General features: G+C 36.4%; 1 protein-coding gene across 8 annotated transcripts in view; it reads right to left on the minus strand.

The window, feature by feature from the left end:
* The window catches only part of RAPGEF2 (Rap guanine nucleotide exchange factor 2), a 186,803-nt gene that overhangs the window by 20,726 nt on the left and 152,639 nt on the right, over positions 1-13,438 (minus strand). For all 8 annotated transcript variants that reach the window (XM_075149409.1, XM_075149407.1, XM_075149411.1 and 5 more), the window contains 7 exons: positions 12,801-12,953; positions 12,244-12,408; positions 10,047-10,154; positions 9,753-9,956; positions 9,544-9,652; positions 7,129-7,375; positions 2,382-2,539 (listed from right to left, as the gene is read on the minus strand). In XM_075149409.1, coding sequence (XP_075005510.1) covers positions 2,382-2,539; positions 7,129-7,375; positions 9,544-9,652; positions 9,753-9,956; positions 10,047-10,154; positions 12,244-12,408; positions 12,801-12,953 — 1,144 coding nt within the window. The remainder of the gene's footprint in view (positions 1-2,381; positions 2,540-7,128; positions 7,376-9,543; positions 9,653-9,752; positions 9,957-10,046; positions 10,155-12,243; positions 12,409-12,800; positions 12,954-13,438) is intronic.

Genomic DNA, 13,438 nt, shown 5'->3' on the forward strand with positions numbered 1-13,438 from the left:
AAGCACTACACCGAATACAGAGAAGTCTGCCAGCAATTGAAATGATTACAGCTACAGCAATGGTAGCAAGTAATTCAGCACAATAATTTTTAAAGAAAACAGCACTTGAAGAGAATTGTAACCACCCCCCTTCACTCCTTTTAAAAAAGGAAACTGGAGTGGCAGGCTGAAGAATGCAATGCTATATGATAGGAATCTAGTCCCTTGGAAAGCTTGTGTGGGGGGAAAAAAAAGTACCAGTGACTGGCAGCTCATCATTACTACATTATTTTGACTTCCAATCGACTAGCAAAGACAGCACGAGAGAAGAGAAATCAAAGTGCTATTGACTATTTGAACATTTAAAAATAAACCTTAAAAAGTATATTTGAAAAAGCCTGAGCAAATCAGAAGAGAAACTAAAATGACCCCTTGCGGATTTCAAGCTGTTCTCATTTTCTCCTCAAAGACTACCCTTCCAAAACAGCAAGTTGTTTTATTTTCTGTCCTGAGGGATATTCCCCAAAGCCTCAAAGGATGGCTGCTCTACCACTTTTCTCTTTCTTCTCCAGTGCATTCAATTTCTTGCAAGCTGCCTCCATCTCCATCTTTAATTTAATCCAAGGCAATAAAAGAAATTAAAATTGCAGGCTTTAATTTTTTCCAGGTCTTAAAGTATATAGAGGTATAATTCAACTCTTCTATCTACAATGTAACCATTCCTAAAGCCTATAAGGTATATGTTTTTTATTTCAGTCCTCCTTTCCCCTCCTTCCCACAACAGGGAAAATTCTACCTGCAAATTACTTAAAAAATATTCAATGTGTGGACATTTAGGCAAAGTTTAAGGGGAAGAAAAAAAAAAAAAAGAGCTTTTTTTTTAAATGAGAAAGCACTAATTACTTAATACATTTTCTATAAAGATAATGGAAAAGCTGCTATAATGCTGAAGCAATAGCATTACATCATTATTTATCTCCTTTCCTCACAGCAAAAGGCAAACAGTAGAATATTATTCATTTATCAAACTTCTCTGAACTCCATCTGTGATTGAAGGATCTTCAGAGCTGTAATGGCTTTCCTTCTCAATTAATGGAGTTAGTTTGAGCTGTGTGAGACAGTGCCCACAGCTCTGGAAGTTAGCCAGTCGCTGTGCTGGGCATTAGGGGCACATTAATTACCTAGAACCGTCTGGTCTAAGTAAATGGGAAGCTGGAGTATGGAATCTTCACCCATTTATAGATAAAGTGCTGATGAAAAGTTACGCTCTTATTGAGAAAGAATATCTTCAAAGCATTGGACACTAGTCATTAGATAAAATAAAAAAAAATACCAATCTTCCCAGGAGCAATCTTAGACACTGGAACAAAAATCACACGCCACCTTCTTGTAGTCTTCTCTAGCCCTAAAAAACCTGAGATGAAGTGATGCTCAGTATCACAGCTTCAAGTACAATGATTGCACCAACTTGGCCAGTATGTAGGCTGATGTTTAAGCACCATCCCTTTACGTAAGGTTTGAAATCCCTCAGGCTTAGGAGGGCACTGAATTTTCAATTCTACTTTTGAGAAATACTCTAAAGATTAGACTGAAATAACCAAGTGTCTGCACAGCTACCATCACCATTCCTCCTCCAGCAGGGATGTTTTAACAGCAAACATTTGGATACTTAACTCAGAGAAGGTTTTCCGCTAAGAACCTTCCTGCAGCCAGATAAGAGCCCAAATCCCAACCCCGCCAGGAGCTCCAGCTAAACCTTTCTCATAAGATAAGGCTCTCAAGTTTCTCATATTCTCCCCCTTTTTCTCCCTCACTCGCCCCCATGCTTTGCTCCTCTCTGCTAAATGTGTTCATTTTTTATCTATTTCAGAATGGGATTTTAAATCACTTTATATACAAGGAATTCGGCATACAGCTGTAGCGCAGGGTGACACCCAGCGAACTTTGAAACTCTGTCCCTTACAGATGTAGTACAAGATTATGTAAGTCTGTTCATTAGGAGACTGAGACACGTGTCCTGTGTCCCCGTCCAATGCCTTTCGCTTTACTGTACGCTAATGATCTAGTGTGCTATTTGAAAATACTGTGGTCTTGTAAAGACTGATCTATCAGAGCAAATTATAAAATACCAAGCAAGTAAGCTTTCACTGGCCAAGAGTATTCAATCAGTAAGAGGTTCTCTGTATACAACATACTTGAAAAATAGACATCTAATACATTTGGGTAAAGTATATTGGAGCAAATGTAATAAATCTTAATGCATTAACCTGTGGGTGACAGCGTATAGTTAATACAAACTCACATGCATCTTCAGACTCTGGAAGTCCAGAAAAAAAAAAAAAAGAAGAGATCAATGAAAGGAAATTATAAGGTCAAGTAGAACAACGAAACAGGATCCTTACCTGGAGTAGTATTGAAGTCTAAGATGCGGTGATGAGACTGCAGTAGATCGGGATTACTGGATGACAGGGTTCCACTGACAGGTAAAGCAGGAGGAATGTGCTTCGTTTGCCTCAGTCCCACAATGCTGTCATCCTGAGACTGGCCAATTCCAATGTCACTGCATCCAGAAAGAAATAAAATCAGGACTTACAGAGCTTGGGCTGTACTAGAGGGATGCAAGGACATCTATATCACTACATTTTCACACTTTCAATTGTTAATACAGTAATCACTATTTAGAAGTTAAAATTCTCCGGACAACAGTGGTTGCTGTCTAGCTTTGTCAACTGCACCCAAATGTCCACTCGAAGTGATTAGATCTGCCTGCTCACACTGCCAGAAGATCCTCATGTTCACCACTAAGCTCTGAGTTGCTGCTAGGCTCGTTATTTTTTGACGATTTCTCACAGCAGCCAAGATCTTTATTCAAAAGGTGGTACATACCTCATCATTCTTGCAGCACCCCATCACCCGAACTTTGACTAATACAGCTGTCCCCTCAGAGCTGTTTTATAAGACCTGAATTTCACTGATCTTTCACCCCATCACAGATAGATTGTATGGCTACAATACATCCCGAAGTATAGTTGCAAATCCTAAGATCTTTCAACAGACAGATAAGAGAGGATCATCGAGATCATCCATTTTCCTAGCCTGTATCACCTTCTCTGAGTTTCTCTTCACTAAATATGACTGAAGTGACGCCAGCTAACTTGGAAGGCTAAGGTAAGCATCCGCACTTGGGTGCTATCGGTATCCCCTCCAAAGTGCCTGACAGCTGTAAATAAAGTATTCTGTGATAAAGGTGAAGGATTTTGTCTATTAAATTGTGAAAGGCAGGGTCCCAAAGGAGGTCAGTAGTGCTAGATAGATCAGAGACAGAGCTATCATCATATTATAGTAGGCACTAATTTGCTTATTGCTTTTGAGTTCATAATCAGCGAGTGATGCAGAACAACTGCTACGGGACGTAGAGTTGGGGCTAGCCATTGAACTTTTCTATAAATATATAGATGCAAATCCTTAATAAAATACTCTGAGGGTGTAAAATGTTGAACGGCAGCCATTATAGAAAATGAAAATAGTTAAAAATTTAGCTACTATAGGCAAAGCCTTTTTAAAAGCCAAGCACCCTATCTAAATCTATATCTACACATGTAAAAAAAGCATAAACCAGAACTTAAGACTTCATTGCAAACTGCTGCAACTCTAAAAAGTCAAGCTGCTAAATTAAATGATGCAACACAAACGTCCATTTGTACCCTAATTTTAGGCACTTAAGCTTTTGCCTAGTGTTCTATCCATCCTCAGAAAACCTAAACAGAAGTAATTAAGGGCCTGATAATTATCCCTGTTGAGCTTTACAGCACAAGCATCCTTTTGTGCTTACCAATGAATTACTTTACCCAGTACACTGTTGTACCACTTCTTTAAGTGCTATAAATTGAACAGTACTCTGGGAAGCTAGGACAGTATCTCTGGGCATTTAAGACATGATTTTAATTACATGGACACAGCAACTGCTTTTTAGAAGGCAATGCAACTCAAAAAAGGTTGGAGGGGTATCTCTGTATGATGCGTTTGGGTTTTCTCATTGTTTTGTTTTTAAAAAACAAGATAACTTTGTATTATCAAAATATTTTATGAAGTGTAAACCCCAAGCCATGAGAGTGACAGAAACATTCAAGTCCACTGAAAAAAAAGTTCTTGGATTCTCTCTCAATCAGAAGTTAAGCTGAATCTGAACATCTGTATTTTTGTACTTCCACATAGAGCACAAAACACTGTGACAAGCAGTGACGATCAACGCAGCACACAGCACTTTTATGCTAAGCCACGAGCAAGTAAGTCTTTCACTACAACTAAAAGCATTCCCAGCAACCCACATCTTGTCTTTCAAGTGGGAACCACTCCACACACACACACAAAACCAAGTAAACAAAAAACGCCAAAGCCCCCAAGCCTCAAAATGCTTTCTGGTGGTTCTAAACAACTATATAGTATGTTTCATAAATGTGCCAACACCAGTATATTCTCTAAATTCAAATCAAATGAAGACAATGTGACCCTCCCCCTTATATTAATAGTTTCACTTGCATTATGTATTCCTTTTGCAGTTTGTCAGTTTTACATAATCTTATACCTATCCTGTGCGTCATGACTGAAGCAGCTTCAGTAAAGCGGATCAACTGACAAATGTTAGGTTTTTAAAAAAAAAAGTAATGTTTTTCAAATTCTTCTCGATTCTAAGTGTTCGTACCCTAAATTGGAAAGTATCTACTTACACTCAGTTTACTCTATTTTTAAAACTTAAATCAGAATCTGAGTGAGTTCTAACTTATGCAAACAAGAAATGAACCCCAGAAATTTCAGATGCAAATAGTAACACTAGAAAACTCCAGGTCCCATGAAGAACAACTGCCCCTGCTGTTGTGTAAAACATTTTATTATGCCAGTGAAAGGAGATTGTGGTTTTAAAGGAAAGGCATTTCCATTGCTTTCTGTATACATTTGCCATGCAGTCAGATAGCATTAACTCAAGAAATAACTTTCCTGCTGAATGACAAACAGGCTAGAAGGGATAAGGGAACGGCAGAGCTGTCTGAATGCTCCTTCCTTCAAAATACAGTATACTGTGCATCATACTGCACGGCTGCAAATAGAGAGAGGAGAGAGGGAGACTGCTTCTTCGTCTGGGATGCTGCTCTATGGACCAGGCAGAACTTTGCTGGACATGGAGGTGGGGGTTGTGTTTAATCCTGTATTTGGAGCAACTGAGCGTACAGACCACAAAACCACTCTGGATTGATTAGAAGAGTAAAGAAAGCAAAGAGCTTGAGAAGAGGCTGTAGCCAGAAGCACGCTTCAAGAGATGCTTCAAGAGATGCCTCCTAGCCGGCAGAGAGAAGGAGATTTCCCAGTAGATGCAGAGGAAATGGTGCTGTTTACTCAGTTTGGGAAGTTACCTGACATAATTGGACTAAAAAGCAAGATTGAAGGACGGCATTATCTCCTGCTCAAACTGATTCGTCTTTGATACTGATTTAACGTCTCACGAAGCAGACAAGCTCCCTCTAAGAGTGACCTCATTCTAGTTTAAGGATTGGTTTTATCTGGATACATTCTGGAGGCACTGGAGACCTCTACAGTATTCACGTTCAAGAAAAGGTAGACAGTTTCACCCCATAAGCTAGCTGACTCATGAAGTCTTTAAATACCTACTTTAATTAATGAGTAAATCAGCTTTTTCATCCCTCTTGATTTTTGGTATTTAAAAAACACATGAGAATAGGCAAAGTCCCTTAGTATATGCAATACCATTAATTATTAGGAAGAACGAGATAGAAGTTTCTACACAACAGGGGAAAAAAAGCACAAACAGGAAAGTCTACAGCTACACATCTCTATGCAGAAACCGTGCCGACACAAACAACTGAATGTCAACAGGCTTTGCAGACAAATTGCTATCTATAACACATGAAGTAAAGCTAGCAAAAGGAAAAGAAAGTAGGTCAAGTGTACTGTTTTTCTTCATCTTACCCAAAGAGGTCCCTGCACAGAAAAAGTGCAAAAATGAAAGGAATCAAAGAAAAAAAAGAAAACCAACAGGAACATTTTATGCAAAAGCTGCGAACAACGGTGAACAATGCAAAAAATCAACAGTGTACATGGCTCATCAGAGGAACAAACATACAAGACCCGTGAAATAAAAGAAAGCATTCTAAAGACAAACAACATAAAAAGAGGATTTACAGATTCTCCTCTACTGAAATGTATCTGCGTCAATTTAAGAAATAGCCATTATTTGGATATAATTTATATTCATTTAACCTTTACATTACTAACATTCTATTTATAATGTTTCAGAACGCTATTCATTTAGTAGGAAATACCTAACATCAGTTAAGCAAACTTTTTTTTTTCAATAAAGTAATAGCAGGAAAAAATCCTAGATTTTCAGCACAAGTGTCTTTTTCATGAATTTACATAGAATAGACTTCTTCCTCAATGGGACAGAGAAAAGAAAAATGCAAGAGAAAACACTGATTACACATCAATTACCCTCTACAATTAATTTTTCCCATCGATGCCATCTGTCTTGGCCAAGAACCAGATTCCCATAAAATCATATAAAACTCATTCTTCTGTTGTTTCCAACAATCCTTATCAGAACTCCATTTCTAAAATGTGTTCATAGAATAAAAGGTATCAGACACCATATTTAGCTTTCATTAAAAAAATACTCAACTCTACCAAAGAGCCCAAGTTAAAATTTTAACCTCAGTCTCCCTTACGGCAGTATGCAGAAATTCTTATAGACCACTGGAATGTGGATAAATTGAAATCATTGCTCCTATCAACCATTTGCAAGCAAACCTGCTTGCAGAGTTATTCTGAAATTAATTTCCTGGGATGCTTCCAGTTAACAGTCCTCTTAAAAGAAAACAGTAAATGACATGAAAAAGTATTTGTGCCATCACTTTATCTATAAGAAGTAAAATACACCCATACTGATGTCAGGAGCTGCATTGTTAGTAGTCTATGATCATTCAAACATTCAGACTAGTATTTTCTAGTACATTTTTTCAGATATAAGCATGGTTTGCATTAATAAATAAAAAAAGTATCATGACAAATTATAAGTCTCATGAGAAGGTATTAGAATTTAACACAAAGCAAATATTTAAGAGGAAATAAAAAACTCACTTGTATGGTTTCTGAGGCAGAATACTAATTCGAGTCTTGTCAAGTATCTTCTTTAATTTATTTCTTCCCCCAACTGTGTTGGCTTTACTTTTCTTATTCACTTTTTCTAATCCTATTACCTGCTCCACATCAACAGCAAGGTCTGGGATGGAATAACGACTCGCCTTTTTAATATCACCAATTTTAGGCAGGTGGGGAGCACCATTTCTTTTTTCCTCTGACAACCGTGTTAAGAGTTCTTTAAAAACTGCACAAGACAGGAAAAGGGAGGAAAGAAAGAGAACAAAAATGTTAAAGAAAGCTCTGTGCACCAGACCAGTTTAATATTAATCATTAAAAAAACTGATTAGGATATTTTGTCAATTCAAGTATGAAATGACTTTAGATACAAGACTTTAAATTTTAAAAAGGACATTCATTTTCTGTAGTATGAATCAGAAAATCAGTAAATTGTCCCAGCTCAGAATAGAAATACACTAGATGACCACATGGTTGCATGGATGGTGTCAACAGAAGGTCTTTGCCTTTTCAACCTATGAACACAGGCTTCTGCAGAATAGTAGCATGCATAAAAAGAGCACGCTAGACAAAAGTGAGATAGGAAAACTAACAACTGAGAAGGAAGGTTTTAAACAGATAGTCAGCAACAAAAGCTCTCAGATGGACAAAAAATTATTAGCAATTATTAGGATCAAAAAATTGGAAATCAGAGGGGAAACTGCAACAAAGTCATAAGGAAAATATTAGAAAGTATGAGGCTACTGAGACACCTTAGATGTTTGACAGGGCTGTTGCGTCCATCTGCCAGATATACAAAAAAACCTCTCAGACTCCCTCAGCTCCCTAGCAAAGAGTCATCTCTGAGGCAGAAAAATCGGATTAATTTGTGAATTAGTTCTACTGCAACTTTTAGCTTCACAAAAATGTTGATATACTTCAATAAATCAAACAAAACTGTTCTGGAGATCAAGTCACATATTCTGAGTGTGAGAGGAAGTCTCCATATATAAATGGAAAAGATCATCTGATGAGTTTATTTGTAATAATAAATGAAAACTGATAATTAAAACCAAGGAATTGTAGAAAAAGTGGGAACAAGGGCAACCAGCTAAAGATGAGTATTAGGGACTAGGTTTTACTATTATGTATTAATTTTGCCCTTAATATTCATCCTTATCTCCAGAAGTACACAACAAATCACTGAGAGACTTCAAAAGCTTCAAATAAGACACACAAAGAAAAGTGGAGAGTACAATAACTGTACTGTTGAATAGGAGCTGGAGGCTGGAGAGACAAATTAGATACAGATAAGAAGATGATGTTAAAAAGAAGGAAACTCTCCTTTTGGGATTTGTTGATAAGGAATACTGCATGCAATACACAGAAAGTAACTGTTCTGAGATTCTACTGTGATATGATTTCAGTATTTGCAGTGGAGCAACAAGATTAAAAACTTAGAAAAACATAACTTCCGAAGAAATGAAAAAATCTTAAACATACTAAAACAACACATGAGATCCAAAAACCCAGTGTGTGAAGGATGGTTACACAGAACTTACACATAGAGAAACGAGCACATACTGCTAAACAAACATATACAGATATATTAAGAAATGCCTTAATTTTTAGAAACAACTGAAATATTAGAAACTTTACTGCAAAACAAAAAAAAATCCCCAGGAAATAGATTTGACAAATTACTTTTGGAGATAACCTAGGCATATTTAATCATCAGTTAGTGCAGTGACATCCTGTGGTAATATTCTGCCCTACTTATTTGCGATGAAGAACCTGATCCTGAAAGAGATACTTGGGGAACACATTGCTAAATTATATAAATAATCCAAGTTCCCAGTGGTAAAAAATAAAACAAAACCCACAAACTATTAATTACTTATGATGCTAGGTCCTGAGCCGCTTAAAGACTCCTTCATGACTGCTTTAGTACTTGTTAGAGGGAGAAATGAAGAGAATAGATTCGGAGGGCAGCGAGGTTGTTTCCACCTAGCTGGCAAGAGAGCTTTTATTAATCTTGTCGTACTCATTGTAGGCATGGACTGAAAAACTGAGCAAGTTCAGCAGACAGATTAAGATCACTGATCAACTGAAATTCCAAAAGAGGCTTCTTTCTTGAGAAAGGACTAAATGTTACATGTACAAACACACTTTATAAGTTTGAGCTAAATGGTCGCAATAATCCAGAAACACGCACTTGTGAGAATGAAGTCACTTCATATAAGGCCCTATTCATAATTTTTTCTCTGCAATTAAGGTATTTTAGGACTTGCAAGCTTCCTTTTTCTATTCTCCCCAGTACAAAAGTGTTTCAAACAAAGCTATCTTAAACTATTAAAAAAAACCTAAGACTCCATCTAAATTAGAAGAGAAATTATAACAAAGTGCACACAAACTTACCAAATAAATTGGTTTTCACAGTGATAGACAGATGAGTGTTATTCCTAAGGATTTCCATGGCTTTTGACAGCTGAATGTTTTCAAAGTTTTGACCATTCACTTCCAGTATCTAAAAACACAAACAGGTAGTGTTATTTTTATTTAGCAAAGAGAAAGGAAACAAAAAAGTGGGGGGGGGGGGCGGGGGAAGACATTTTAAAATTACATACCTGGTCTCCACGTTTCAAGCCTGCTTCTGTAGCTTTACTACCAAAATCTACACTGTCAACAAAGATTCCAAATCCCTTTTCTGACCCTCCCAGCAAGATAAAAGGCAAAGGGGCTTCTCGAGATGGCTTTGTTAAGGTTATCAATCTTCGTTTAGCTTTAGCAGCACAAGCAATATTTAACAGCCTCAAATGTCCACCCATTTTCTACAAGAGAAAAGCATAATGAGTTATATATAACAACAGCCTGGCTACTGCCTGCCATCCCAAATTGTCATAAAAAACCCTCACTCTTACCTCCCTCTCCAAATTGTTCTCAAATTCTTCCAGAAATCGAGTCATAGCAGGATCTCCTTCAAAATCATTGAAGTGATTGTTCACCCACAATAATACTACCCGTGTAACCTGAAAATTAATCAATAATATAAATATTTTCCAGGAATACCCAGAACAGCACTAGTGCTAAGTCCTTTAAAAATCCTGCTCCTTAAAGCTCCTGTAAATTTCCATTGGAATCCTAAACATTATATATATACACCCAAAACTAACTTTACTAATATGCAATCATTTACCAGGAGGATAGAATGAATGAATTATTAAAATTGCTTTCACTTGTATAAGCAAATGTACGTTGTATTTTATAAAGAATACTATGAGTTAGAAAATTAACACTGGCTGTATCAAATTTGATTAAACAGGGAATAGAGCACAGAGGTACAAGGCAACGAGTTAGATCCATTTCTGACTTATAACAACAATTTTCCGTTCATGTACATTTGCAAATCTGCTTAATTCTTCAAGCACGTGATCATAAAGCTTCCGATGCTGCTTTATATTGGTTCTTGAATCTCACAGATCTTTAGATAAGCCACCATTAACTTCATTAGGCATTTACCTGTGTAAAAGAGCTACTGTATGTTTAGAGAGGCAGGAAAAAGGAGTTATTGTGAGAAGCAGGAAAGAGGTTTTAACAGCAAATATATGCAATTCTTTTCCTTAGAGTCAATCTTCTACTCCTCTTATCTCTCCACCCCTACTCTCCCCAAGCAACTATGATTATCAAGTTCAGAGGGATCTTAGCTGGTATTTTACAGTTTGTTAGGAAAAAACCCTAAAGCAATACTGTCAATTAATATTATTGAAGGTAAACCCACACGGTAAGAGCTGCATTTTTCAAAACTATATGCTTCCACTATAAAATTTTATCTTAGTATGCGATTTGACCTGGAACATCAGCAGCACTTGTCCTGACAAAGTAAGAGTTTTGATGTCTTGAATTAATATTGATTCACGCTATTTTTAAAAAGCTCCTGAATCCAAACCAGTTGTGCCACTCAAAGTTACCTCTAAAAATACAGCTGCATTTCTTCTGTTATGCTGTGAAAATAAGTTAGTAGAGGAAAACCTCTAAACATTTCAAAAACTAGAGCTTAAGAACAAGTTCTCATACAAATTTTAATCAGCTAAAGCTAACCCCTGTCCGTTCTTTGCGTCTGCACAAAATTGGCTGGGAAGTTGCAATACCACGTAATATATTTTAAATCACTGCAGTGATAGCTTCAAAGTTGGGACTTACTAATGTACACCCAAACGATACTGTGCTGGAAAGGGTTGAATGGTTTAAAGATGAACTCCAATATTATAGCTCTGAAGCTGTAATAAGCCTATGCTAAACACTATTAGCGGCAAAGCCTGTCCTCTCTGCCAAATGTAAGATCCTTCCTCCAAGGCACAGATATACTAGCATTTCTAGAAGAAATACCCTGATTTAAATAAAAGCTGAAAACCAAATTTCTCTTTGACCTTATTGATATAATTCCGTTGGTTTCAAATCTGCAGAAAACATTTGGAAATTTTTACGAGTTTTTTTTACATATGAGAAAGTTGTATACAAGTGAAAATAAAGCATTACAGTGTGAAGCACAGTATAGCCTCAATAGACAGTGTGCCAAAACTGGATATACAGGGACTTATTCTTCCATCACGGCAGTTTTGTTTAGAGAAGAGGATGTTTGGTTGCTTTCTTGTGTTTGGGTTGTTAGGCTCAACAGATTCTTAACAATGGCTATATTTTCTAGTCTCTTTATATAAAAATAAATTATCACAGAATGTTTGCCACGTTGTGTTAACTAGTATTATGTATGGAAAACACAGAACTTAGTTATATGCTCAAATTTCAAGACACAATAGAATTCTATTGAACTATATTAAATAAAATACTGATTATTGGAAAAAGCTTTCCCTATACTTGCAAGCAACTATGTTATGTTGTAAAAACACAGCAAGGTAAAACATGGCTAATTTACCTTGCCTGAGCACATTAACACTTAAATAAAATACAATAAAATAAGAAAAAAAAATTTTCTTAGTTTTATCCATATATTCTGCCATTAAAATTATTCAGTTTAGTCATTCTCTCTAAAGCATATTTTATTCTTAATAGCTTATATTTCAACGCAAATGGTAACAGGTATGTAATTAAGGGGATTTTAACCTTATCCCTGAGGCTGGGGTCATTGAACCACTCCAACAACTTCTTGCCCACATCCATGGGGGTGGAAAGAAAGGTCCGATACGTCAACAGGAAGTCTTCTATAAATGTTGGGTCTACCACAGAGTGCTCTTCCACCAAATGCATTGTTAACCTTTCAGCTGTTCCCTATTTAAAAAAAAAAAAAAATCTTAGTTATTAAAACAGATTTTCAATAAAAGCAAATTTGTTTTCTTGTAACATACTGAAGATGCATTACACTAGAAAGAATACTGGCATCTATTGACTGAAGCTAAGCAAACATAACAGCTTAACCATGTAATAAGAAATGTAAAAAATTTATGTAATTAATATTCTATAGAAATCTATAGAATATTCTATAGAAATCACCTAGTTATCAATGTGCATAATTATAAAAAGAAAAACTAGAAATATTAACTGTCTATTTTCAAATATAGATTTTTATAATATATATCTCAACTAATCCTGGACCTAACTTGCCAAGTTAAGAAGTTTTTAGAACACAGACTTTTGCAAGACACTCCCTCTTTTGCTTTTACCTTGATGACAATGTGACCTTTTCTTGTGCCAGTACGATCAAGCTCCCTGTGCTCCTTCACCATCACAATCTCCCCTTCCTCTTCTACCTTCTGCATGTTCTTTTCCACTTGATTGAGGATGCGGCAATAATCTTGCTGGGCTATACAAACAAACTGGAAAGAATCATCGCACACCAGTATTAAAAGGTAAAATCTCCAGAAAAGCATTTAAATTTAAGATGTAGACTTTCTATTTATAGAAAAGGTAAAGTAGTTTCTCAACCTGCAGCGAGCCAAATTTGTCTTTCCAGCAGTTCAGCTGTAGTAAGCAGATGAATACACAAGCACAGTCCTTCCACTACAATCTTGCAGTTAGAGGAGACCAAGGTTCATCAGAGCAAAATGATTTAGCATTATCAGCCATTTCTGTTTAGCTGCTTTGACCTCCCCTCCGCTGGAGATGAAGCTCAGTATCCTAGCTGCTATTTTTTCTCCCATGCAAACTTTTGTGTGGTATTTAGAAGGGTTAAGAGATTGAAGGGAAAACCTAGTTTTTGTTTGGTGTGCCTATTGCTACTCTAAATAAATTTCATTTTTCATAGCTATTATTAATAAAGTCAATCATTAAGAAAACTAACATTTATTCAATTACATGAGTG

The sequence above is a fragment of the Calonectris borealis genome, chromosome 4, assembly GCF_964195595.1.
Source record: "Calonectris borealis chromosome 4, bCalBor7.hap1.2, whole genome shotgun sequence".
Classification (NCBI taxonomy): Eukaryota; Metazoa; Chordata; class Aves; order Procellariiformes; family Procellariidae; genus Calonectris; species Calonectris borealis.